General features: G+C 61.0%; 1 protein-coding gene across 1 annotated transcript; it reads right to left on the reverse strand.

Moving 5' to 3' along the window:
• Window positions 1-486: 486 nt before the first annotated feature.
• Window positions 487-17827, reverse strand: LOC138353798 (fap1 adhesin-like). The gene is made up of 15 exons (XM_069307206.1): window positions 17708-17827; window positions 16487-16618; window positions 15914-16048; window positions 15350-15481; window positions 13652-13843; window positions 11819-11953; window positions 11255-11386; window positions 9557-9748; window positions 7252-7404; window positions 5503-5634; window positions 4303-4434; window positions 3341-3580; window positions 2501-2692; window positions 941-1072; window positions 487-600 (listed from the first exon to the last, which is right to left on the reverse strand). Exons 1-15 carry the CDS (start codon window positions 17825-17827, stop codon window positions 487-489), a joined length of 2265 nt encoding a protein of 754 aa, XP_069163307.1.
• Between the last annotated feature and the right edge of the window lie 5094 nt (window positions 17828-22921).

Genomic DNA, 22921 nt, shown 5'->3' on the forward strand with positions numbered 1-22921 from the left:
TATTCATCTGTAAAGCTGTTATGTTGATGAACGAAGAACACCAACAAGCGTACTTCATACGGTCATGAAACCGCCAGTTCGGGATCGTTGAGACACTCAGTGATTTACTCGATGATTTACACGGTGATTTACACGGTGATTTACACGGTGTTCATATTTTACATAATTTTTGTTTTGTTGCTTGTTGGAAGGTCTTCGTGGCATTCTGGTCTTCACGTGTTGACGGAGGCGCGAACACAGCTCCACTCATCACCAGCTCTGACCTGAAACACTTAACTATTATTAACAATGCTGTAGAGAGCATTTAGGCACTGTGGTTGTTATGAATCACGGACAAGTGAAAGTGAAGGGGAGTGAAAGGCTAGCAAAATATATTCCAGTTTACTGGTGTCACGGAATCACCCATTCTCTAAAGCCTTCAAGGGGTAACTGCTGTATGTTAACTTGTGTGTCGGATTTCCGACAATTGGAAATCAGGATTATTTCTCATTTCACGCCCATGGGTGGCATGGGGCTCGAACCTGACCCAATGTGACCATTCCCGGACACAAACCAGTCACCCAGCAAAGTATCTTGATCGCTGGGCCTCCCATATCTCCTCTCCATAGTTATATTTTGATACAAAAAAAAAAAATGAAACAAAACTTTGAAACTCGGTGATGGAACTCGCCTCGGGTACTTCCACGGTGATGGAGCTCACCTCACGTTCTTCCTAGGTGATGGAGCTCACCTGAGGTACTTCCACGGTGATGGAGCTCACCTAACGTTCTTCCTCAGTGATGGAGCTCACCTCACGTTCTTCCTCGGTGATAGAGCTCACCTGGGGTACTTCCACGGTGATGGAGCTCACCTCACGTTCTTCCTCAGTGATGGAGCTCACCTGGGGTACTTCCACGGTGATGGAGCTCACCTCACGTTCTTCCTCGGCGATGGAGCTCACCTCGGGTACTTCCTCGGTGATGAAGCTCACCTCAGGTACTTCCTCGGTGATGCAGGTCATCTCGGGTACTTCCTTGGTGATAAAGCTCACCTCAGGTACTTCCTCGGTGATGCAGGTCACCTCGGGTACTTCCTCGGTGATGAAGCTCACCTCAGGTACTTCCTCGGTGATGCAGGTCACCCCGGGTACTTCCTCGGTGATGAAGCTCACCTCAGGTACTTCCTCGGTGATGCAGGTCACCTCACGTTCTTCCTCGGTGATGGAGCTCACCTGGGGTACTTCCACGGTGATGGAGCTCACCTCACGTTCTTCCTCGGTGATGGAGCTCACCTGGGGTACTTCCACGGTGATGGAGCTCACCTCACGTTCTTCCTCGGTGATGGAGCTCACCTGGGGTACTTCCACGGTGATGGAGCTCACCTCACGTTCTTCCTCGGTGATGGAGCTCACCTGGGGTACTTCCACGGTGATGGAGGTCACCTCACGTTCTTCCTCGGTGATGGAGCTCACCTGGCGTACTTCCACGGTGATGGAGCTCACCTGGGGTATTACCACGGTGATGGAGATCACCTCACGTTCTTCCTCGGTGATGGAGCTCACCTCACGTTCTTCCTCGGTGATGGAGCTCACCTGGGGTACTTCCTCGGTGATGGAGCCCACCTCGGGTTCTTCCTCGGTGATGGAGCTCACCTCACGTTCTTCCTCGGTGATGGAGCTCACCTGGGGTACTTCCACGGTGATGGAACTCACCTCACGTTCTTCCTCGGTGATGGAGCTCACCTGGGGTACTTCCTCGGTGATGGAGCCCACCTCGGGTTCTTCCTCGGTGATGGAGCTCACCTCGGGTTCTTCCTCGGTGATGGAGCCCACCTCGGGTACTTCCTCGGTGATGGAGCCCACCTCGGGTTCTTCCTCGGTGATGGAGCTCACCTCTGCTTCTTCCTCGGTGATGGAGCCCACCTCGGGTACTTCCTCGGTGATGGAGCCCACCTCGGGTTCTTCCTCGGTGATGGAGCCCACCTCGGGTTCTTCCTCGGTGATGGAGCCCACCTCGGGTACTTCCTCGGTGATGGAGCCCACCTCGGGTACTTCCTCGGTGATGGAGCTCACCTCGGGTACTTCTTCGGTGATGGAGCCCACCTCGGGTTCTTCCTCGGTGATGGAGCCCACCTCGGGTTCTTCCTCGGTGATGGAGCCCACCTCGGGTACTTCCTCGGTGATGGAGCCCACCTCGGGTTCTTCCTCGGTGATGGAGCTCACCTCGGGTTCTTCCTCGGTGATGGAGCCCACCTCGGGTACTTCCTCGGTGATGGAGCCCACCTCGGGTACTTCCTCGGTGATGGAGCTCATCTCGGGTACTTCCTCGGTGATGGAGCCCACCTCGGGTTCTTCCTCGGCGATGGAGCCCACCTCGGGTTCTTCCTCGGTGATGGAGCCCACCTCGGGTACTTCCTCGGTGATGGAGCTCATCTCGGGTACTTCCTCGGTGATGGAGCCCACCTCGGGTTCTTCCTCGGCGATGGAGCCCACCTCGGGTTCTTCCTCGATGATGGAGCCCACCTCGGGTACTTCCTCGGTGATGGAGCCCACCTCGGGTACTTCCTCGGTGATAGAGCCCACCTCGGGAACTTCCTCGGTGATGGAGCCCACCTCGGGTTCTTCCTCGGTGATGGAACCCACCTCGGGTCCTTCCTCGGTGATGGATCCCACCTCGGGTTCTTCCTCGGTGATGGAGCCCACCTCGGCTACTTCCTCGGTGATGGAGCCTACCTCGGGTTCTTCCTCGGTGATGGAGCTCACCTCGGGTTCTTCCTCGGTGATGGAGCCCACCTCGGGTTCTTCCTCGGTGATGGAGCCCACCTCGGGTACTTCCTCGGTGATGGAGCCCACCTCGGGTTCTTCCTCGGTGATGGAACCCACCTCGGGTACTTCTTCGGTGATGGAGCCCACCTCGGGTACTTCCTCGGTGATGGAGCCCTCCTCGGGTACTTCCTCGGTGATGGAGCCCACCTCGGGTACTTCCTCGGTGATGGAGCCCACCTCGGGTTCTTCCTCGGTGATGGAACCCACCTCGGGTTCTTCCTCGGTGATGGATCCCACCTCGGGTTCTTCCTCGGTGATGGAGCCCACCTCGGCTACTTCCTCGGTGATGGAGCCTACCTCGGGTTCTTCCTCGGTGATGGAGCCCACCTCGGGTTCTTCCTCGGTGATGGAGCCCACCTCGGGTTCTTCCTCGGTGATGGAGCCCACCTCGGGTACTTCCTCGGTGGTGGAGCTCACCTCGGGTACTTCCTCGGTGATGGAGCTCACCTCGGGTACTTCCTCGGTGATGGAGCCCACCTCGGGTTCTTCCTCGGTGATGTAGCCCACCTCGGGTTCTTCCTCGGTGATGGAGCCCACCTCGGCTACTTCCTCGGTGATGGAGCCCACCTCGGCTACTTCCTCGGTGATGGAGCCCACCTCGAGTACTTCCTCAGTGATGGAGCTCACCTCGGGTACTTCCTCCGTGATGGAGCCCACCTCGGGTACTTCCTCGGTGATGGAGCTCACCTCGGGTACTTCCTCGGTGATGGAACTCACCTCGGGTTCTTCCTCGGTGATGGAGCCCACCTCGGGGTTCTTCTTCCTGGGTGATGGAGCCTACCTCGGGTTCTTCCTCGGTGATGGAGCCCACCTCGGTTCTTCCTCGGCGATGGAGCCCACCTCGGGTCCTTCCTCGGTGATGGAGCCCACCTCGGCTACTTCCTCGGTGATGGAGCCCACCTCGGGTACTTCCTCGGTGATAGAGCCCACCTCGGGTACTTCCTCGGTGATGGAGCCCACCTCGGGTACTTCCTCGGTGATGGAGCCCACCTCGGGTACTTCCTCGGTGATGGAGCCCACCTCGGTACTTCCTCGGTGATGGAGCCCACCTCGGGTTCTTCCTCGGTGATGGAACCCACCTCGGCTACTTCCTCGGTGATAGAGTCCACCTCGGCTACTTCCTCGGTGATGGAGCCCACCTCGGGAACTTCCTCGGTGATGGAGCCCACCTCGGGTTCTTCCTCGGTGATGGAGCCCACCTTGGCTACTTCCTCGGTGATGGAGCCCACCTCGGCTACTTCCTCGGTGATGGAGCCCACCTCGGGTACTTCTTCGGTGATGGAGCTCACCTCGGGTACTTCCTCGGTGACGGAGCCCACCTCGGGTACTTCCTCGGTGACGGAGCCCACCTCGGGTACTTCCTCGGTGACGGAGACTACCTCGGGTACTTCCTCGGTGATGGAGCCCACCTCGGGTACTTCCTCGGTGATGGAGCTCACCTCGGGTACTTCCTCGGTGATGGAGCCCACCTCGGGTACTTCCTCGGTGATGGAGCCCACCTCGGGTACTTCCTCGGTGATGGAGCTCACCTCGGGTTCTTCCTCGGTGATGGAGCCCATCTCGGGTTCTTCCTGGGTGATGGAGCCCACCTCGGGTTCTTCCTCGGTGATGGAGCCCACCTCGGGTTCTTCCTCGGTGATGGAGCCCACCTCGGCTACTTCCTCGGTGATGGAGCCCACCTCGGGTACTTCCTCGGTGATGGAGCCCACCTCGGGTACTTCCTCGGTGATGGAGCCCACCTCGGGTACTTCCTCGGTGATGGAGCCCACCTCGGGTACTTCCTCGGTGATGGAGCCCACCTCGGGTACTTCCTCGGTGATGGAGCCCACCTCGGGTACTTCCTCGGTGATGGAGCCCACCTCGGGTTCTTCCTCGGTGATGGAGCCCACCTCGGCTACTTCCTCGGTGATGGAGCCCACCTCGGCTACTTCCTCGGTGATGGAGCCCACCTCGGGTACTTCCTCGGTGATGGAGCTCACCTCGGGTACTTCCTCGGTGACGGAGCCCACCTCGGGTACTTCCTCGGTGACGGAGCCCACCTCGGGTACTTCCTCGGTGATGGAGCCCACCTCGGGTTCTTCCTCGGTGATGGAGCCCACCTCGGGTTCTTCCTCGGTGATGGAGCTCACCTCGGGTTCTTCCTCGGTGATGGAGCCCACCTCGGGTACTTCCTCGGTGATGGAGCACACCTCGGGTACTTCCTCGGTGATGGAGCCCACCTCGGGTACTTCCTCGGTGATGGAGCCCACCTCGGGTTCTTCCTCGGTGATGGAGCCCACCTCGGGTTCTTCCTCGGTGATGGAGCCCACCTCGGGTTCTTCCTCGGTGATGGAGCCCACCTCGGGTTCTTCCTCGGCGATGGAGCCCACCTCGGGTACTTCCTCGGTGATGGAGCCCACCTCGGGTACTTCCTCGGTGATGGAGCACACCTCGGGTACTTCCTCGGTGATGGAGCCCACCTCGGGTACTTCCTCGTTGATGGAGCCCACCTCGGGTTCTTCCTCGGTGATGGAGCCCACCTCGGGTTCTTCCTCGGTGATGGAGCCCACCTCGGGTTCTTCCTCGGCGATGGAGCCCACCTCGGGTTCTTCCTCGGTGATGGAGCCCACCTTGGCTACTTCCTCGGTGATGGAGCCCACCTCGGCTACTTCCTCGGTGATGGAGCCCACCTCGGGTACTTCCTCGGTGATGGAGCTCACCTCGGGTACTTCCTCGGTGACGGAGCCCACCTCGGGTACTTCCTCGGTGACGGAGACTACCTCGGATACTTCCTCGGTGATGGAGCCCACCTCGGGTACTTCCTCGGTGATGGAGCCCACCTCGGGTACTTCCTCGGTGATGGAGCCCACCTCGGGTACTTCCTCGGTGATGGAGCCCACCTCGGGTTTTTCCTCGGTGATGGAGCCCACCTTGGGTTCTTACTCGGCGATGGAGCCCACCTCGGGTTCTTCCTCGGTGATGGAGCCCACCTCGGGTACTTCCTCGGTGATGGAGCCCACCTCGGGTACTTCCTCTGTGATGGAGCCCACCTCGGGTTCTTCCTCGGTGATGGAGCCCACCTCGGGTTCTTCCTCGGCGATGGAGCCCACCTCGGGTACTTCCTCGGTGATGGAGCCCACCTCGGGTACTTCCTCGGTGATGGAGCACACCTCGGGTACTTCCTCGGTGATGGAGCCCACCTCGGGTACTTCCTCGGTGATGGAGCCCACCTCGGGTTCTTCCTCGGTGATGGAGCCCACCTCGGGTTCTTCCTCGGTGATGGAGCCCACCTCGGGTTCTTCCTCGGCGATGGAGCCCACCTCGGGTTCTTCCTCGGTGATGGAGCCCACCAAGGCTACTTCCTCGGTGATGGAGCCCACCTCGGCTACTTCCTCGGTAATGGAGCCCACCTCGGGTTCTTCCTCGGTGATGGAGCTCACCTCGGGTTCTTCCTCGGTGATGGAGCCCACCTCGGCTACTTCCTCGGCGATGGAGCCCACCTCGGCTACTTCTTCGGTGATGGAGCCCACCTCGGGTACTTCCTCGGTGATGGAGCTCACCTCGGGTACTTCCCCGGTGATGGAGCCCACCTCGGGTACTTCCTCAGTGATGGAGCTCACCTCGGGTACTTCCTCGGTGATGGAGCTCACCTCGGGTTCTTCCTCGGTGATGGAGCCCACCTCGGGTTCTTCCTCAGTGATGGAGCCCACCTCGGGTTCTTCCTCGGTGATGGAGCCCACCTCGGGTTCTTCCTCGGTGATGGAGCCCACCTCGAGTTCTTCCTCGGCGATGGAGCCCACCTCGGGTTCTTCCTCGGTGATGGAGCCCACCTCGGCTACTTCCTCGGTGATGGAGCCCACCTCGGGTACTTCCTCGGTGATGGAGCCCACCTCGGGTACTTCCTCGGTGATGGAGCCCACCTCGGGTACTTCCTCGGTGATGGAGCCCACCTCGGGTACTTCCTCGGTGATGGAGCCCACCTCGGGTACTTCCTCGGTGATGGAGCCCACCTCGGGTATTTCCTCGGTGATGGAGCCCACCTTGGGTTCTTCCTCGGCGATGGAGCCCACCTCGGGTTCTTCCTCGGTGATGGAGCCCACCTCGGGTACTTCCTCGGTGATGGAGCCCACCTCGGGTACTTCCTCGGTGATGGAGCCCACCTCGGGTTCTTCCTCGGTGATGGAGCCCACCTCGGGTTCTTCCTCGGCGATGGAGCCCACCTCGGGTACTTCCTCGGTGATGGAGCACACCTCGGGTACTTCCTCGGTGATGGAGCTCACCTCGGGTACTTCCTCGGTGATGGAGCCCACCTCGGGTACTTCCTCGGTGATGGAGCCCACCTCGGGTTCTTCCTCGGTGATGGAGCCCACCTCGGGTTCTTCCTCGGTGATGGAGACCACCTCGGGTTCTTCCTCGGCGATGGAGCCCACCTCGGGTTCTTCCTCGGTGATGGAGCCCACCTCGGCTACTTCCTCGGTGATGGAGCCCACCAAGGCTACTTCCTCGGTGATGGAGCCCACCTCGGCTACTTCCTCGGTAATGGAGCCCACCGCGGGTTCTTCCTCGGTGATGGAGCTCACCTCGGGTTCTTCCTCGGTGATGGAGCCCACCTCGGCTACTTCCTCGGCGATGGAGCCCACCTCGGCTACTTCTTCGGTGATGGAGCCCACCTCGGGTACTTCCTCGGTGATGGAGCTCACCTCGGGTACTTCCTCGGTGATGGAGCCCACCTCGGGTACTTCCTCAGGTGATGGAGCTCACCTCGGGTACTTCCTCGGTGATGGAGCTCACCTCGGGTTCTTCCTCGGTGATGGAGCCCACCTCGGGTTCTTCCTCAGTGATGGAGCCCACCTCGGGTTCTTCCTCGGTGATGGAGCCCACCTCGAGTTCTTCCTCGGCTGATGGAGCCCACCTCGGGTTCTTCCTCGGTGATGGAGCCCACCTCGGCTACTTCCTCGGTGATGGAGCCCACCTCGGGTACTTCCTCGGTGATGGAGCCCACCTCGGGTACTTCCTCAGTGATGGAGCCCACCTCGGGTACTTCCTCGGTGATGGAGCCCACCTCGGGTACTTCCTCGGTGATGGAGCCCACCTCGGGTACTTCCTCAGTGATGGAGCCCACCTCGGGTTACTTCCTCGGTGATGGAGCCCACCTCGGCTATTTCCTCGGTGATGGAGCCCACCTCGGCTACTTCCTCGGTGATGGAGCCCACCTCGGGTACTTCCTCGGTGATGGAGCCCACCTCGGGTTCTTCCTCGGTGATGGAGCCCACCTCGGCTACTTCCTCGGTGATGGAGCCCACCTCGGCTACTTCCTCGGTGATGGAGCCCACCTCGGGTACTTCCTCGGTGATGGAGCCCACCTCGGGTACTTCCTCGGTGATGGAGCCCACCTCGGGTTCTTCCTCGGTGATGGAGCCCACCTCGGGTTCTTCCTCGGCGATGGAGCCCACCTCGGGTACTTCCTCGGTGATGGAGCCCACCTCGGGTACTTCCTCGGTGATGGAGCACACCTCGGGTACTTCCTCGGTGATGGAGCCCACCTCGGGTACTTCCTCGGTGATGGAGCCCACCTCGGGTTCTTCCTCGGTGATGGAGCCCACCTCGGGTTCTTCCTCGGTGATGGAGCCCACCTCGGGTTCTTCCTCGGCGATGGAGCCCACCTCGGGTTCTTCCTCGGTGATGGAGCCCACCAAGGCTACTTCCTCGGTGATGGAGCCCACCTCGGCTACTTCCTCGGTAATGGAGCCCACCTCGGGTTCTTCCTCGGTGATGGAGCCTCACCTCGGGTTCTTACTCGGTGATGGAGCCCACCTCGGCTACTTCCTCGGCGATGGAGCCCACCTCGGCTACTTCTTCGGTGATGGAGCCCACCTCGGGTACTTCCTCGGTGATGGAGCTCACCTCGGGTACTTCCTCGGTGATGGAGCCCACCTCGGGTACTTCCTCAGTGATGGAGCTCACCTCGGGTACTTCCTCGGTGATGGAGCTCACCTCGGGTTCTTCCTCGGTGATGGAGCCCACCTCGGGTTCTTCCTCAGTGATGGAGCCCACCTCGGGTTCTTCCTCGGTGATGGAGCCCACCTCGGGTTCTTCCTCGGTGATGGAGCCCACCTCGAGTTCTTCCTCGGCGATGGAGCCCACCTCGGGTTCTTCCTCGGTGATGGAGCCCACCTCGGCTACTTCCTCGGTGATGGAGCCCACCTCGGGTACTTCCTCGGTGATGGAGCCCACCTCGGGTACTTCCTCGGTGATGGAGCCCACCTCGGGTACTTCCTCGGTGATGGAGCCCACCTCGGGTACTTCCTCGGTGATGGAGCCCACCTCGGGTACTTCCTCGGTGATGGAGCCCACCTCGGGTTTTTCCTCGGTGATGGAGCCCACCTTGGGTTCTTCCTCGGCGATGGAGCCCACCTCGGGTTCTTCCTCGGTGATGGAGCCCACCTCGGGTACTTCCTCGGTGATGGAGCCCACCTCGGGTACTTCCTCGGTGATGGAGCCCACCTCGGGTTCTTCCTCGGTGATGGAGCCCACCTCGGGTTCTTCCTCGGCGATGGAGCCCACCTCGGGTACTTCCTCGGTGATGGAGCACACCTCGGGTACTTCCTCGGTGATGGAGCTCACCTCGGGTACTTCCTCGGTGATGGAGCCCACCTCGGGTACTTCCTCGGTGATGGAGCCCACCTCGGGTTCTTCCTCGGTGATGGAGCCCACCTCGGGTTCTTCCTCGGTGATGGAGACCACCTCGGGTTCTTCCTCGGCGATGGAGCCCACCTCGGGTTCTTCCTCGGTGATGGAGCCCACCTCGGCTACTTCCTCGTTGATGGAGCCCACCAAGGCTACTTCCTCGGTGATGGAGCCCACCTCGGCTACTTCCTCGGTAATGGAGCCCACCGCGGGTTCTTCCTCGGTGATGGAGCTCACCTCGGGTTCTTCCTCGGTGATGGAGCCCACCTCGGCTACTTCCTCGGCGATGGAGCCCACCTCGGCTACTTCTTCGGTGATGGAGCCCACCTCGGGTACTTCCTCGGTGATGGAGCTCACCTCGGGTACTTCCTCGGTGATGGAGCCCACCTCGGGTACTTCCTCAGTGATGGAGCTCACCTCGGGTACTTCCTCGGTGATGGAGCTCACCTCGGGTTCTTCCTCGGTGATGGAGCCCACCTCGGGTTCTTCCTCAGTGATGGAGCCCACCTCGGGTTCTTCCTCGGTGATGGAGCCCACCTCGAGTTCTTCCTCGGCGATGGAGCCCACCTCGGGTTCTTCCTCGGTGATGGAGCCCACCTCGGCTACTTCCTCGGTGATGGAGCCCACCTCGGGTACTTCCTCGGTGATGGAGCCCACCTCGGGTACTTCCTCAGTGATGGAGCCCACCTCGGGTACTTCCTCGGTGATGGAGCCCACCTCGGGTACTTCCTCGGTGATGGAGCCCACCTCGGGTACTTCCTCGGTGATGGAGCCCACCTCGGGTTCTTCCTCGGTGATGGAGCCCACCTCGGCTACTTCCTCGGTGATGGAGCCCACCTCGGCTACTTCCTCGGTGATGGAGCCCACCTCGGGTACTTCCTCGGTGATGGAGCCCACCTCGGGTTCTTCCTCGGTGATGGAGCCCACCTCGGCTACTTCCTCGGTGATGGAGCCCACCTCGGCTACTTCCTCGGTGATGGAGCCCACCTCGGGTACTTCCTCGGTGATGGAGCTCACCTCGGGTACTTCCTCGGTGACGGAGCCCACCTCGGGTACTTCCTCGGTGACGGAGCCCACCTCGGGTACTTCCTCGGTGATGGAGCCCACCTCGGCTACTTCCTCGGTGATGGAGCCCACCTCGGGTACTTCCTCGGTGATGGAGCTCACCTCGGTTACTTCCTCGGTGATGGAGCCCACCTCGGGTACTTCCTCGGTGATGGAGCTCACCTCGGGTACTTCCTCGGTGATGGAGCTCACCTCGGGTTCTTCCTCGGTGATGGAGCCCACCTCGGGTTCTTCCTGGGTGATGGAGCCCACCTCGGGTTCTTCCTCGGTGATGGAGCCCACCTCGGGTTCTTCCTCGGCGATGGAGCCCACCTCGGGTTCTTCCTCGGTGATGGAGCCCACCTCGGCTACTTCCTCGGTGATGGAGCCCACCTCGGGTACTTCCTCGGTGATGGAGCCCACCTCGGGTACTTCCTCGGTGATAGAGCCCACCTCGGGTACGGAGCCCACCTCGGGTACTTCCTCGGTGATGGAGCCCACCTCGGGTACTTCCTCAGTGATGGAGCCCACCTCGGGTTCTTCCTCGGTGATGGAGCCCACCTCGGGTTCTTCCTCGGTGACGGAGCCCACCTCGGCTACTTCCTCAGTGATGGAGCCCACCTCGGCTACTTCCTCGGTGATGGAGCCCACCTCGGGTACTTCCTCGGTGATGGAGCTCACCTCGGGTACTTCCTCGGTGACGGAGCCCACCTCGGGTACTTCCTCGGTAACGGAGCCCACCTCGGGTACTTCCTCGATGATGGAGCCCACCTCGGGTTCTTCCTCGGTGATGGAGCCCACCTCGGGTTCGTCCTCGGTGGTGGAGCTCTCCTCGGGTTCTTCCTCGGTGATGGAGCCCACCTCGGGTACTTCCTCGGTGATGGAGCCCACCTCGGGTACTTCCTCGGTGATGGAGCCCACCTCGGGTTTTTCCTCGGTGATGGAGCCCACCTTGGGTTCTTCCTCGGCGATGGAGCCCACCTCGGGTTCTTCCTCGGTGATGGAGCCCACCTCGGGTACTTCCTCGGTGATGGAGCCCACCTCGGGTACTTCCTCGGTGGAGCCCACCTCGGGTTCTTCCTCGGTGATGGAGCCCACCTCGGGTTCTTCCTCGGCGATGGAGCCCACCTCGGGTACTTCCTCGGTGATGGAGCACACCTCGGGTACTTCCTCGGTGATGGAGCTCACCTCGGGTACTTCCTCGGTGATGGAGCCCACCTCGGGTACTTCCTCGGTGATGGAGCCCACCTCGGGTTCTTCCTCGGTGATGGAGCCCACCTCGGGTTCTTCCTCGGTGATGGCGACCACCTCGGCTACTTCCTCGGTGATGGAGCCCACCTCGGGTACTTCCTCGGTGATGGAGACCACCTCGGGTTCTTTGTCGGCGATGGAGCCTACCTCGGGTTCTTCCTCGGTGATGGAGCCCACCTCGGCTACTTCCTCGGTGATGGAGACCACCTCGGGTTCTTCCTCGGCGATGGAGCCCACCTCGGGTTCTTCCTCGGTGATGGAGCCCACCTCGGGTTCTTCCTCGGTGATGGAGACCACCTCGGGTTCTTCCTCGGCGATGGAGCCCACCTCGGGTTCTTCCTCGGTGATGGAGACCACCTCGGCTACTTCCTCGGTGATGGAGCCCACCTCGGGTACTTCCTCGGTGATGGAGACCACCTCGGGTTCTTTGTCGGCGATGGAGCCCACCTCGGGTTCTTCCTCGGTGATGGAGCCCACCTCGGCTACTTCCTCTGTGATGGAGCCCACCTCGGGTTCTTCCTCGGTGATGGAGCCCACCTCGGGTTCTTCCTCGGCGATGGAGCCCACCTCGGGTACTTCCTCGGTGATGGAGCCCACCTCGGGTACTTCCTCGGTGATGGAGCACACCTCGGGTACTTCCTCGGTGATGGAGCCCACCTCGGGTACTTCCTCGGTGATGGAGCCCACCTCGGGTTCTTCCTCGGTGATGGAGCCCACCTCGGGTTCTTCCTCGGTGATGGAGCCCACCTCGGGTTCTTCCTCGGCGATGGAGCCCACCTCGGGTTCTTCCTCGGTGATGGAGCCCACCAAGGCTACTTCCTCGGTGATGGAGCCCACCTCGGCTACTTCCTCGGTAATGGAGCCCACCTCGGGTTCTTCCTCGGTGATGGAGCTCACCTCGGGTTCTTACTCGGTGATGGAGCCCACCTCGGCTACTTCCTCGGCGATGGAGCCCACCTCGGCTACTTCTTCGGTGATGGAGCCCACCTCGGGTACTTCCTCGGTGATGGAGCTCACCTCGGGTACTTCCTCGGTGATGGAGCCCACCTCGGGTACTTCCTCAGTGATGGAGCTCACCTCGGGTACTTCCTCGGTGATGGAGCTCACCTCGGGTTCTTCCTCGGTGATGGAGCCCACCTCGGGTTCTTCCTCAGTGATGGAGCCCACCTCGGGTTCTTCCTCGGTGATGGAGCCCACCTCGGGTTCTTCCTCGGTGATGGAGCCCACCTCGAGTTCTTCCTCGGCGATGGAGCCCACCTCGGGTTCTTCCTCGGTGATGGAGCCCACCTCGGCTACTTCCTCGGTGATGGAGCCCACCTCGGGTACTTCCTCGGTGATGGAGCCCACCTCGGGTACTTCCTCGGTGATGGAGCCCACCTCGGGTACTTCCTCGGTGATGGAGCCCACCTCGGGTACTTCCTCGGTGATGGAGCCCACCTCGGGTACTTCCTCGGTGATGGAGCCCACCTCGGGTTTTTCCTCGGTGATGGAGCCCACCTTGGGTTCTTCCTCGGCGATGGAGCCCACCTCGGGTTCTTCCTCGGTGATGGAGCCCACCTCGGGTACTTCCTCGGTGATGGAGCCCACCTCGGGTACTTCCTCGGTGATGGAGCCCACCTCGGGTTCTTCCTCGGTGATGGAGCCCACCTCGGGTTCTTCCTCGGCGATGGAGCCCACCTCGGGTACTTCCTCGGTGATGGAGCACACCTCGGGTACTTCCTCGGTGATGGAGCTCACCTCGGGTACTTCCTCGGTGATGGAGCCCACCTCGGGTACTTCCTCGGTGATGGAGCCCACCTCGGGTTCTTCCTCGGTGATGGAGCCCACCTCGGGTTCTTCCTCGGTGATGGAGACCACCTCGGGTTCTTCCTCGGCGATGGAGCCCACCTCGGGTTCTTCCTCGGTGATGGAGCCCACCTCGGCTACTTCCTCGTTGATGGAGCCCACCAAGGCTACTTCCTCGGTGATGGAGCCCACCTCGGCTACTTCCTCGGTAATGGAGCCCACCGCGGGTTCTTCCTCGGTGATGGAGCTCACCTCGGGTTCTTCCTCGGTGATGGAGCCCACCTCGGCTACTTCCTCGGCGATGGAGCCCACCTCGGCTACTTCTTCGGTGATGGAGCCCACCTCGGGTACTTCCTCGGTGATGGAGCTCACCTCGGGTACTTCCTCGGTGATGGAGCCCACCTCGGGTACTTCCTCAGTGATGGAGCTCACCTCGGGTACTTCCTCGGTGATGGAGCTCACCTCGGGTTCTTCCTCGGTGATGGAGCCCACCTCGGGTTCTTCCTCAGTGATGGAGCCCACCTCGGGTTCTTCCTCGGTGATGGAGCCCACCTCGAGTTCTTCCTCGGCGATGGAGCCCACCTCGGGTTCTTCCTCGGTGATGGAGCCCACCTCGGCTACTTCCTCGGTGATGGAGCCCACCTCGGGTACTTCCTCGGTGATGGAGCCCACCTCGGGTACTTCCTCAGTGATGGAGCCCACCTCGGGTACTTCCTCGGTGATGGAGCCCACCTCGGGTACTTCCTCGGTGATGGAGCCCACCTCGGGTACTTCCTCGGTGATGGAGCCCACCTCGGGTTCTTCCTCGGTGATGGAGCCCACCTCGGCTACTTCCTCGGTGATGGAGCCCACCTCGGCTACTTCCTCGGTGATGGAGCCCACCTCGGGTACTTCCTCGGTGATGGAGCCCACCTCGGGTTCTTCCTCGGTGATGGAGCCCACCTCGGCTACTTCCTCGGTGATGGAGCCCACCTCGGCTACTTCCTCGGTGATGGAGCCCACCTCGGGTACTTCCTCGGTGATGGAGCTCACCTCGGGTACTTCCTCGGTGACGGAGCCCACCTCGGGTACTTCCTCGGTGACGGAGCCCACCTCGGGTACTTCCTCGGTGATGGAGCCCACCTCGGCTACTTCCTCGGTGATGGAGCCCACCTCGGGTACTTCCTCGGTGATGGAGCTCACCTCGGTTACTTCCTCGGTGATGGAGCCCACCTCGGGTACTTCCTCGGTGATGGAGCTCACCTCGGGTACTTCCTCGGTGATGGAGCTCACCTCGGGTTCTTCCTCGGTGATGGAGCCCACCTCGGGTTCTTCCTGGGTGATGGAGCCCACCTCGGGTTCTTCCTCGGTGATGGAGCCCACCTCGGGTTCTTCCTCGGCGATGGAGCCCACCTCGGGTTCTTCCTCGGTGATGGAGCCCACCTCGGCTACTTCCTCGGTGATGGAGCCCACCTCGGGTACTTCCTCGGTGATGGAGCCCACCTCGGGTACTTCCTCGGTGATAGAGCCCACCTCGGGTACGGAGCCCACCTCGGGTACTTCCTCGGTGATGGAGCCCACCTCGGGTACTTCCTCAGTGATGGAGCCCACCTCGGGTTCTTCCTCGGTGATGGAGCCCACCTCGGGTTCTTCCTCGGTGACGGAGCCCACCTCGGCTACTTCCTCAGTGATGGAGCCCACCTCGGCTACTTCCTCGGTGATGGAGCCCACCTCGGGTACTTCCTCGGTGATGGAGCTCACCTCGGGTACTTCCTCGGTGACGGAGCCCACCTCGGGTACTTCCTCGGTAACGGAGCCCACCTCGGGTACTTCCTCGATGATGGAGCCCACCTCGGGTTCTTCCTCGGTGATGGAGCCCACCTCGGGTTCGTCCTCGGTGGTGGAGCTCTCCTCGGGTTCTTCCTCGGTGATGGAGCCCACCTCGGGTACTTCCTCGGTGATGGAGCCCACCTCGGGTACTTCCTCGGTGATGGAGCCCACCTCGGGTTTTTCCTCGGTGATGGAGCCCACCTTGGGTTCTTCCTCGGCGATGGAGCCCACCTCGGGTTCTTCCTCGGTGATGGAGCCCACCTCGGGTACTTCCTCGGTGATGGAGCCCACCTCGGGTACTTCCTCGGTGGAGCCCACCTCGGGTTCTTCCTCGGTGATGGAGCCCACCTCGGGTTCTTCCTCGGCGATGGAGCCCACCTCGGGTACTTCCTCGGTGATGGAGCACACCTCGGGTACTTCCTCGGTGATGGAGCTCACCTCGGGTACTTCCTCGGTGATGGAGCCCACCTCGGGTACTTCCTCGGTGATGGAGCCCACCTCGGGTTCTTCCTCGGTGATGGAGCCCACCTCGGGTTCTTCCTCGGTGATGGCGACCACCTCGGCTACTTCCTCGGTGATGGAGCCCACCTCGGGTACTTCCTCGGTGATGGAGACCACCTCGGGTTCTTTGTCGGCGATGGAGCCTACCTCGGGTTCTTCCTCGGTGATGGAGCCCACCTCGGCTACTTCCTCGGTGATGGAGACCACCTCGGGTTCTTCCTCGGCGATGGAGCCCACCTCGGGTTCTTCCTCGGTGATGGAGCCCACCTCGGGTTCTTCCTCGGTGATGGAGACCACCTCGGGTTCTTCCTCGGCGATGGAGCCCACCTCGGGTTCTTCCTCGGTGATGGAGACCACCTCGGCTACTTCCTCGGTGATGGAGCCCACCTCGGGTACTTCCTCGGTGATGGAGACCACCTCGGGTTCTTTGTCGGCGATGGAGCCCACCTCGGGTTCTTCCTCGGTGATGGAGCCCACCTCGGCTACTTCCTCGGTGATGGAGACCACCTCGGGTTCTTCCTCGGCGATGGAGCCCACCTCGGGTTCTTCCTCGGTGATGGAGCCCACCTCGGCTACTTCCTCGGTGATGGGTCCCACCTCGGGTACTTCCTCGGTGATGGAGCCCACCTCGGGTACTTCCTCGGTGATGGAGCCCACCTCGGGTTCTTCCTCGGTGATGGAGCCCACCTCGGGGTCTTCCTCGGGGATGGAGCCCACCTCGGGTTCTTCCCCGGTGATGGAGCCCACCTCGGGTTCTTCCTCGGTGATGGAGCCCACCTCGGGTACTTCCTCGGTAATGGAGCCCACCTCGGGTACTTCCTCGGTGATGGAGCCCACCTCGGGTACTTCCTCGGTGATGAACCGAGGAAGTTCACAAATTACATGTAATTAAATTATTTATCAATTCAATCCTGCTGGTTAGAGTGTCTTCCATGAATCTGTATCATGATTATATGATACAATCATGACGTCTACATGATAGAATTCAATGTATCATGTCTGTATCATGCATCATGACGTCTGATCATGATACAATACAATGATTGTATCATGATGACATGATACAATCTCACTGAACACGGCGGCTACTGCTACACGTGATGACACGATCGGCTTTAGTTTAATCCAACTCTTTGAGTTTCTATTCATTTGTAAAGCTGTTATGTTGATGAACGAAGAAAAACAAGCGTACTTCATACGGTGATGAAACCGCCAGTTCGGGATCATTGAGACACTCAGTGATTTACTCGATGATTTACACGGTGATTTACACTGTGTTCATATTTTAAATTATTTTGATTTTTTTGCTTGTTGGAAGGTCTTCGTGGCATTCTGGTGCTTCACGTGTTGACGGAGGCGCGAACACAGCTCCACTCATCACCAGCTCTGACCTGAAACACTTTACTATTATTAACAATGCTCAAACAAGACCCCGCAAGAGAAGATTCCGTCACGGAATCACCCATTCTCTAAAGCCTTCAAGGGGTAACTGTTGTATGTTAACTTGTGTGTCGGATTTCCGACAATTGGAAATCAGGATTATTTCTCATTTCACGCCAATGGGTGGCATGGGGCTCGAACCTGACCCAATGTGACCATTCCCGGACACAAACCAGTCACCCAGCAAAGTTTCTTGATCGCTGGGCCTCCCATATCTCCTCTCCATAGTTATATTTTGATACAAAAAAATAATGAAACAAAACTTTGAAACTCGGTGATGGAACTCGCCTCGGGTACTTCCACGGTGATGGAGCTCACCTCACGTTCTTCCTAGGTGATGGAGCTCACCTGAGGTACTTCCACGGTGACGGAGCTCACCTAACGTTCTTCCTCAGTGATGGAGCTCACCTCACGTTCTTCCTCGGTGATAGAGCTCTCCTGGGGTACTTCCTCGGTGATGGAGCTCACCTCACGTTCTTCCTCGGTGATGGAGCTCACCTCACGTTCTTCCTCGGTGATGGAGCTCATCACCGGACGCCAGTGACCAGACCGGACGCCACTGGTGGTCGGTCTGGTCACGAACCGACAAAATTGGTGTCACCTCAGGCCGACAATGGGCCAGGACGCCACTGGTGGCGGTTTTGGTAATGAATTATTTGAATGATACTCTATACTTCAAATCAAATACGTCCCGACCGGTGAGCGACCCGACCGGCGAGCGACCCGACCGGCGAGACCCCCTCCCTGCGAGACCCCCTCCCTGCGAGTCCCCCTCCCTGCGAGTCCCCCTCCCTGCGAGTCCCCCTCCCGGCGAGTTCCCCTCCCGACGAGTCCCCCTCCCGGCGAGTTCCCCTCCCGGCGAGTTCCCCTCCCGGCGAGTTCCCCTCCCGGCGAGTTCCCCTCCCGGCGAGTTCCCCTCCCGGCGAGTTCCCCTCCCAGCGAGTCCCCCTCCCAGCGAGTCCCCCTCCCAGCGAGGCCCCCTCGCCGGTCGGGACGCCCGCCGGTCGGGACGCCCGCCGGTCGGGACGCCCGCCGGTCGGGACGCCCGCCGGTCGGGACGCCCGCCGGCCGGGACACCCGCCGGTCGGGACGCCCGCCGGTCGGGACGCCCGCCGGTCGGGACGCCCGCCGGTCGGGAAGCCCGCCGGTCGGGAAGCCCGCCGGTCGGGACGCCCGCCGGTCGGGAAGCCCGCAGGGAGGGGGACTCGCTGGGAGGGGGACTCGCCGGGAGGGGGACTCGCCGGGAGGGGGACTCGCTGGGAGGGGGACTCGCTGGGAGGGGGACTCACTGGGAGGGGGACTCGCCAGGAGGGGGACTCGCTGGGAGAGGGACTCGCCGGGAGGGGGACTCGCTGGGAGGGGGACTACCACGTCGTAGTCGTCTCCTCGGTGATGGAGCTCACCTCAGGTACTTCCTCGGTGATGGAGCTCAACTGGGGTACTTCCACGGTGATGGAGCTCACCTCGGGTACTTCCTCGGTGATGGAGCTCACCTCGGGTACTTCCTCGGTGATGGAGCTCAACTGGAGTACTTCACCTGAGGTACTTCCTCTGTGATGAAGCTCACCTCAGGTACTTCCTCGGTGATGGAGCTCACCTCGGGTACTTCCTCGGTGATGGAGCTCACCTCAGGTACTTCCTCGGTGATGGAGCTCACCTCGGGTACTTCCTCGGTGATGAAGCTCACCTCAGGTACTTCCTCGGTGATGGAGCTCACCTCGGGTACTTCCTCGGTGATGGAGCTCACCTCAGGTACTTCCTCGGTGATGGAGCTCACCTGGAGTACTTCACCTGAGGTACTTCCTCGGTGATGAAGCTCACCTCGGGTACTTCCTGGGTGATAAAGCTCACCTCAGGTACTTCCTCGGTGATGCAGGTCACCTCGGGTACTTCCTCGGTGATGAAGCTCACCTCAGGTACTTCCTCGGTGATGCAGGTCACCCCGGGTACTTCCTCGGTGATGAAGCTCACCTCAGGTACTTCCTCGGTGATGCAGGTCACCCCGGGTACTTCCTCGGTGATGAAGCTCACCTCAGGTACTTCCTCAGTGATGCAGGTCACCTCACGTTCTTCCTCGGTGATGGAGCTCACCTGGGGTACTTCCACGGTGATGGAGCTCACCTCACGTTCTTCCTCGGTGATGGAGCTCACCTGGGGTACTTCCACGGTGATGGAGCTCACCTCACGTTCTTCCTCGGTGATGGAGCTCACCTGGGGTACTTCCACGGTGATGGAGGTCACCTCACGTTCTTCCTCGGTGATGGAGCTGACCTGGGGTACTTCCACGGTGATGGAGGTCACCTCACGTTCTTCCTCGGTGATGGAGCTCACCTGGCGTACTTCCACGGTGATGGAGCTCACCTGGGGTATTACCACGGTGATGGAGATCACCTCACGTTCTTCCTTGGTGATGGAGCTCACCTCACGTTCTTCCTCGGTGATGGAGCTCACCTGGGGTACTTCCTCGGTGATGGAGCCCACCTCGGGTTCTTCCTCGGTGATGGAGCCCACCTCGGGTACTTCCTCGGTGATGGAGCCCACCTCGGGTACTTCCTCGGTGATGGAGCTCACCTCGGGTACTTCTTCGGTGATGGAGCCCACCTCGGGTTCTTCCTCGGTGATGGAGCCCACCTCGGGTTCTTCCTCGGTGATGGAGCTCACCTCGGGTTCTTCCTCGGTGATGGAGCCCACCTCGGGTACTTCCTCGGTGATGGAGCTCACCTCGGGTACTTCCTCGGTGATGGAGCCCACCTCGGGTACTTCCTCGGTGATGGAGCTCATCTCGGGTACTTCCTCGGTGATGGAGCCCACCTCGGGTACTTCCTCGGTGATGGAGCTCATCTCGGGTACTTCCTCGGTGATGGAGCCCACCTCGGGTTCTTCCTCGGTGATGGAGCCTACCTCGGGTTCTTCCTCGGTGATGGAGCCCACCTCGGGTACTTCCTCGGTGATGGAGCCCACCTCGGGTTCTTCCTCGGTGATGGAGCCCACCTCGGGTACTTCCTCGGTGATGGAGCCCACCTCGGGTTCTTCCTCGGTGATGGAGCCCACCTCGGGTTCTTCCTCGGTGATGGAGCCCACCTCGGCTACTTCCTCGGTGATGGAGCCCACCTCGGGTTCTTCCTCGGTGATGGAGCCCACCTCGGGTACTTCCTCGGTGATGGAGCTCACCTCGGGTACTTCCTCGGTGATGGAGCTCACCTCGGGTTCTTCCACGGTGATGGAGCCCACCTCGGCTACTTCCTCGGTGATAGAGCCCACCTCGGCTACTTCCTCGGTGATGGAGCCCACCTCGGGTTCTTCCTCGGTGATGGAGCCCACCTCGGGTTCTTCCTCGGTGATGGAGCCCACCTCGGGTTCTTCCTCGGTGATGGAGCCCACCTCGGCTACTTCCTCGGTGATGGAGCCCACCTCGGCTACTTCCTCGGTGATGGAGCCCACCTCGGCTACTTCCTCGGTGATGGAGCTCACCTCGGGTACTTCCTCGGTGATGGAGCTCACCTCGGGTACTTCCTCGGTGATGGAGCTCACCTCGGGTTCTTCCTCGGTGATGGAGCTCACCTCGGGTTCTTCCTCGGTGATGGAGAACAACTCGGGTTCTTCCTGGGTGATGGAGCCCACCTCGGCTACTTCCTCGGTGATGGAGCCCACCTCGGCTACTTCCTCGGTGATGGAGCCCACCTCGGGTACTTCCTCGGTGATGGAGCCCACCTCGGGTACTTCCTCGGTGATGGAGCCCACCTCGGGTTCTTCCTCGGTGATGGAGCCCACCTCGGCTACTTCCTCGGTGATGGAGCCCACCTCGGGTACTTCGTCGGTGATGGAGCCCACCTCGGCTACTTCCTCGGTGATGGAGCCCACCTCGGGTACTTCCTCGGTGATGGAGCCCACCTCGGGTTCTTCCTCGGTGATGGAGCCCACCTCGGCTACTTCCTCGGTGATGGAGCCCACCTCGGCTACTTCCTCGGTGATGGAGCCCACCTCGGGTTCTTCCTCGGTGATGGAGCCCACCTCGGGTTCTTCCTCGGTGATGGAGCCCACCTCGGCTACTTCCTCGGTGATGGAGCCCACCTCGGCTACTTCCTCGGTGATGGAGCCCACCTCGGTGATGGAGCCCACCTCGGGTACTTCCTCGGTGATGGAGCCCACCTCGGGTACTTCCTCGGTGATGGAGCCCACCTCGGGTACTTCCTCGGTGATGGAGCCCACCTCGGGTACTTCCTCGGTGATGGAGCCCACCTCGGGTACTTCCTCGGTGATGGAGCCCACCTCGGGTACTTCCTCGGTGATGGAGCCCACCTCGGGTACTTCCTCGGTGATGGAGCCCACCTCGGGTACTTCCTCGGTGATGGAGCCCACCTCGGGTACTTCCTCGGTGATGGAGCCCACCTCGGGTACTTCCTCGGTGATGGAGCCCACCTCGGGTTCTTCCTCGGTGATGGAGCCCACCTCGGCTACTTCCTCGGTGATGGAGCCCACCTCGGGTTCTTCCTCGGTGATGGAGCTCACCTCGGGTACTTCCTCGGTGATGGAGCTCACCTCGGGTACTTCCTCGGTGATGGAGCCCACCTCGGGTTCTTCCTCGGTGATGGAGCCCACCTCGGGTTCTTCCTCGGTGATGGAGCCCACCTCGGGTTCTTCCTCGGTGATGGAGCTCACCTCGGGTTCTTCCTCGGTGATGGAGCTCACCTCGGGTACTTCCTCGGTGATGGAGCCCACCTCGGGTTCTTCCTCGGTGATGGAGCCCACCTCGGGTACTTCCTCGGTGATGGAGCCCACTTTGGGTTCTTCCTCGGCGATGGAGCCCACCTCGGGTTCTTCCTCGGTGATGGAGCCCACCTCGGGTACTTCCTCGGTGATGGAGCCCACCTCGGGTAGTTCCTCGGTGATGGAGCTCACCTCGGGTACTTCCTCGGCGATGGAGCCCACCTCGGGTTCTTCCTCGGCGATGGAGCCCACCTCGGGTACTTCCTCGGTGATGGAGCCCACCTCGGGTTCTTCCTCGGTGATGGAGCCCACCTCGGGTTCTTCCTCGGTGATGGAGCCCACCTCGGGTACTTCCTCGGTGATGGAGCCCACCTCGGGTACTTCCTCGGTGATGGAGCTCACGTCGGGTACTTCCTCGGTGATGGAACTCACCTCGGGTACTTCCTCGGTGATGGAGCCCACCTCGGGTTCTTCCTCGGTGATGGAGCCCACCTCGGGTACTTCCTCGGTGATGGAGCCCACCTCGGCTACTTCCTCGGTGATGGAGCCCACCTCGGGTTCTTCCTCGGTGATGGAGCCCACCTCGGGTACTTCCTCGGTGAGGGAGCCCACCTCGGGTACTTCCTCGGTGATGGAGCCCACCTCGGGTTCTTCCTCGGTGATGGAGCCCACCTCGGGTACTTCCTCGGTGATGGAGCCCACCTCGGGTTCTTCCTCGGTGATGGAGCCCACCTCGGGTTCTTCCTCGGTGATGGAGCCCACCTCGGGTTCTTCCTCGGTGATGGAGCCCACCTCGGGTACTTCCTCGGCGATGGAGCCCACCTCGGGTACTTCCTCGGTGATGGAGCCCACCTCGGGTTCTTCCTCGGCGATGGAGCCCACCTCGGGTTCTTCCTCGGTGATGGAGCCCACCTC

This window comes from Procambarus clarkii, chromosome 59, assembly GCF_040958095.1.
Source record: "Procambarus clarkii isolate CNS0578487 chromosome 59, FALCON_Pclarkii_2.0, whole genome shotgun sequence".
Taxonomy (NCBI): Eukaryota; Metazoa; Arthropoda; class Malacostraca; order Decapoda; family Cambaridae; genus Procambarus; species Procambarus clarkii.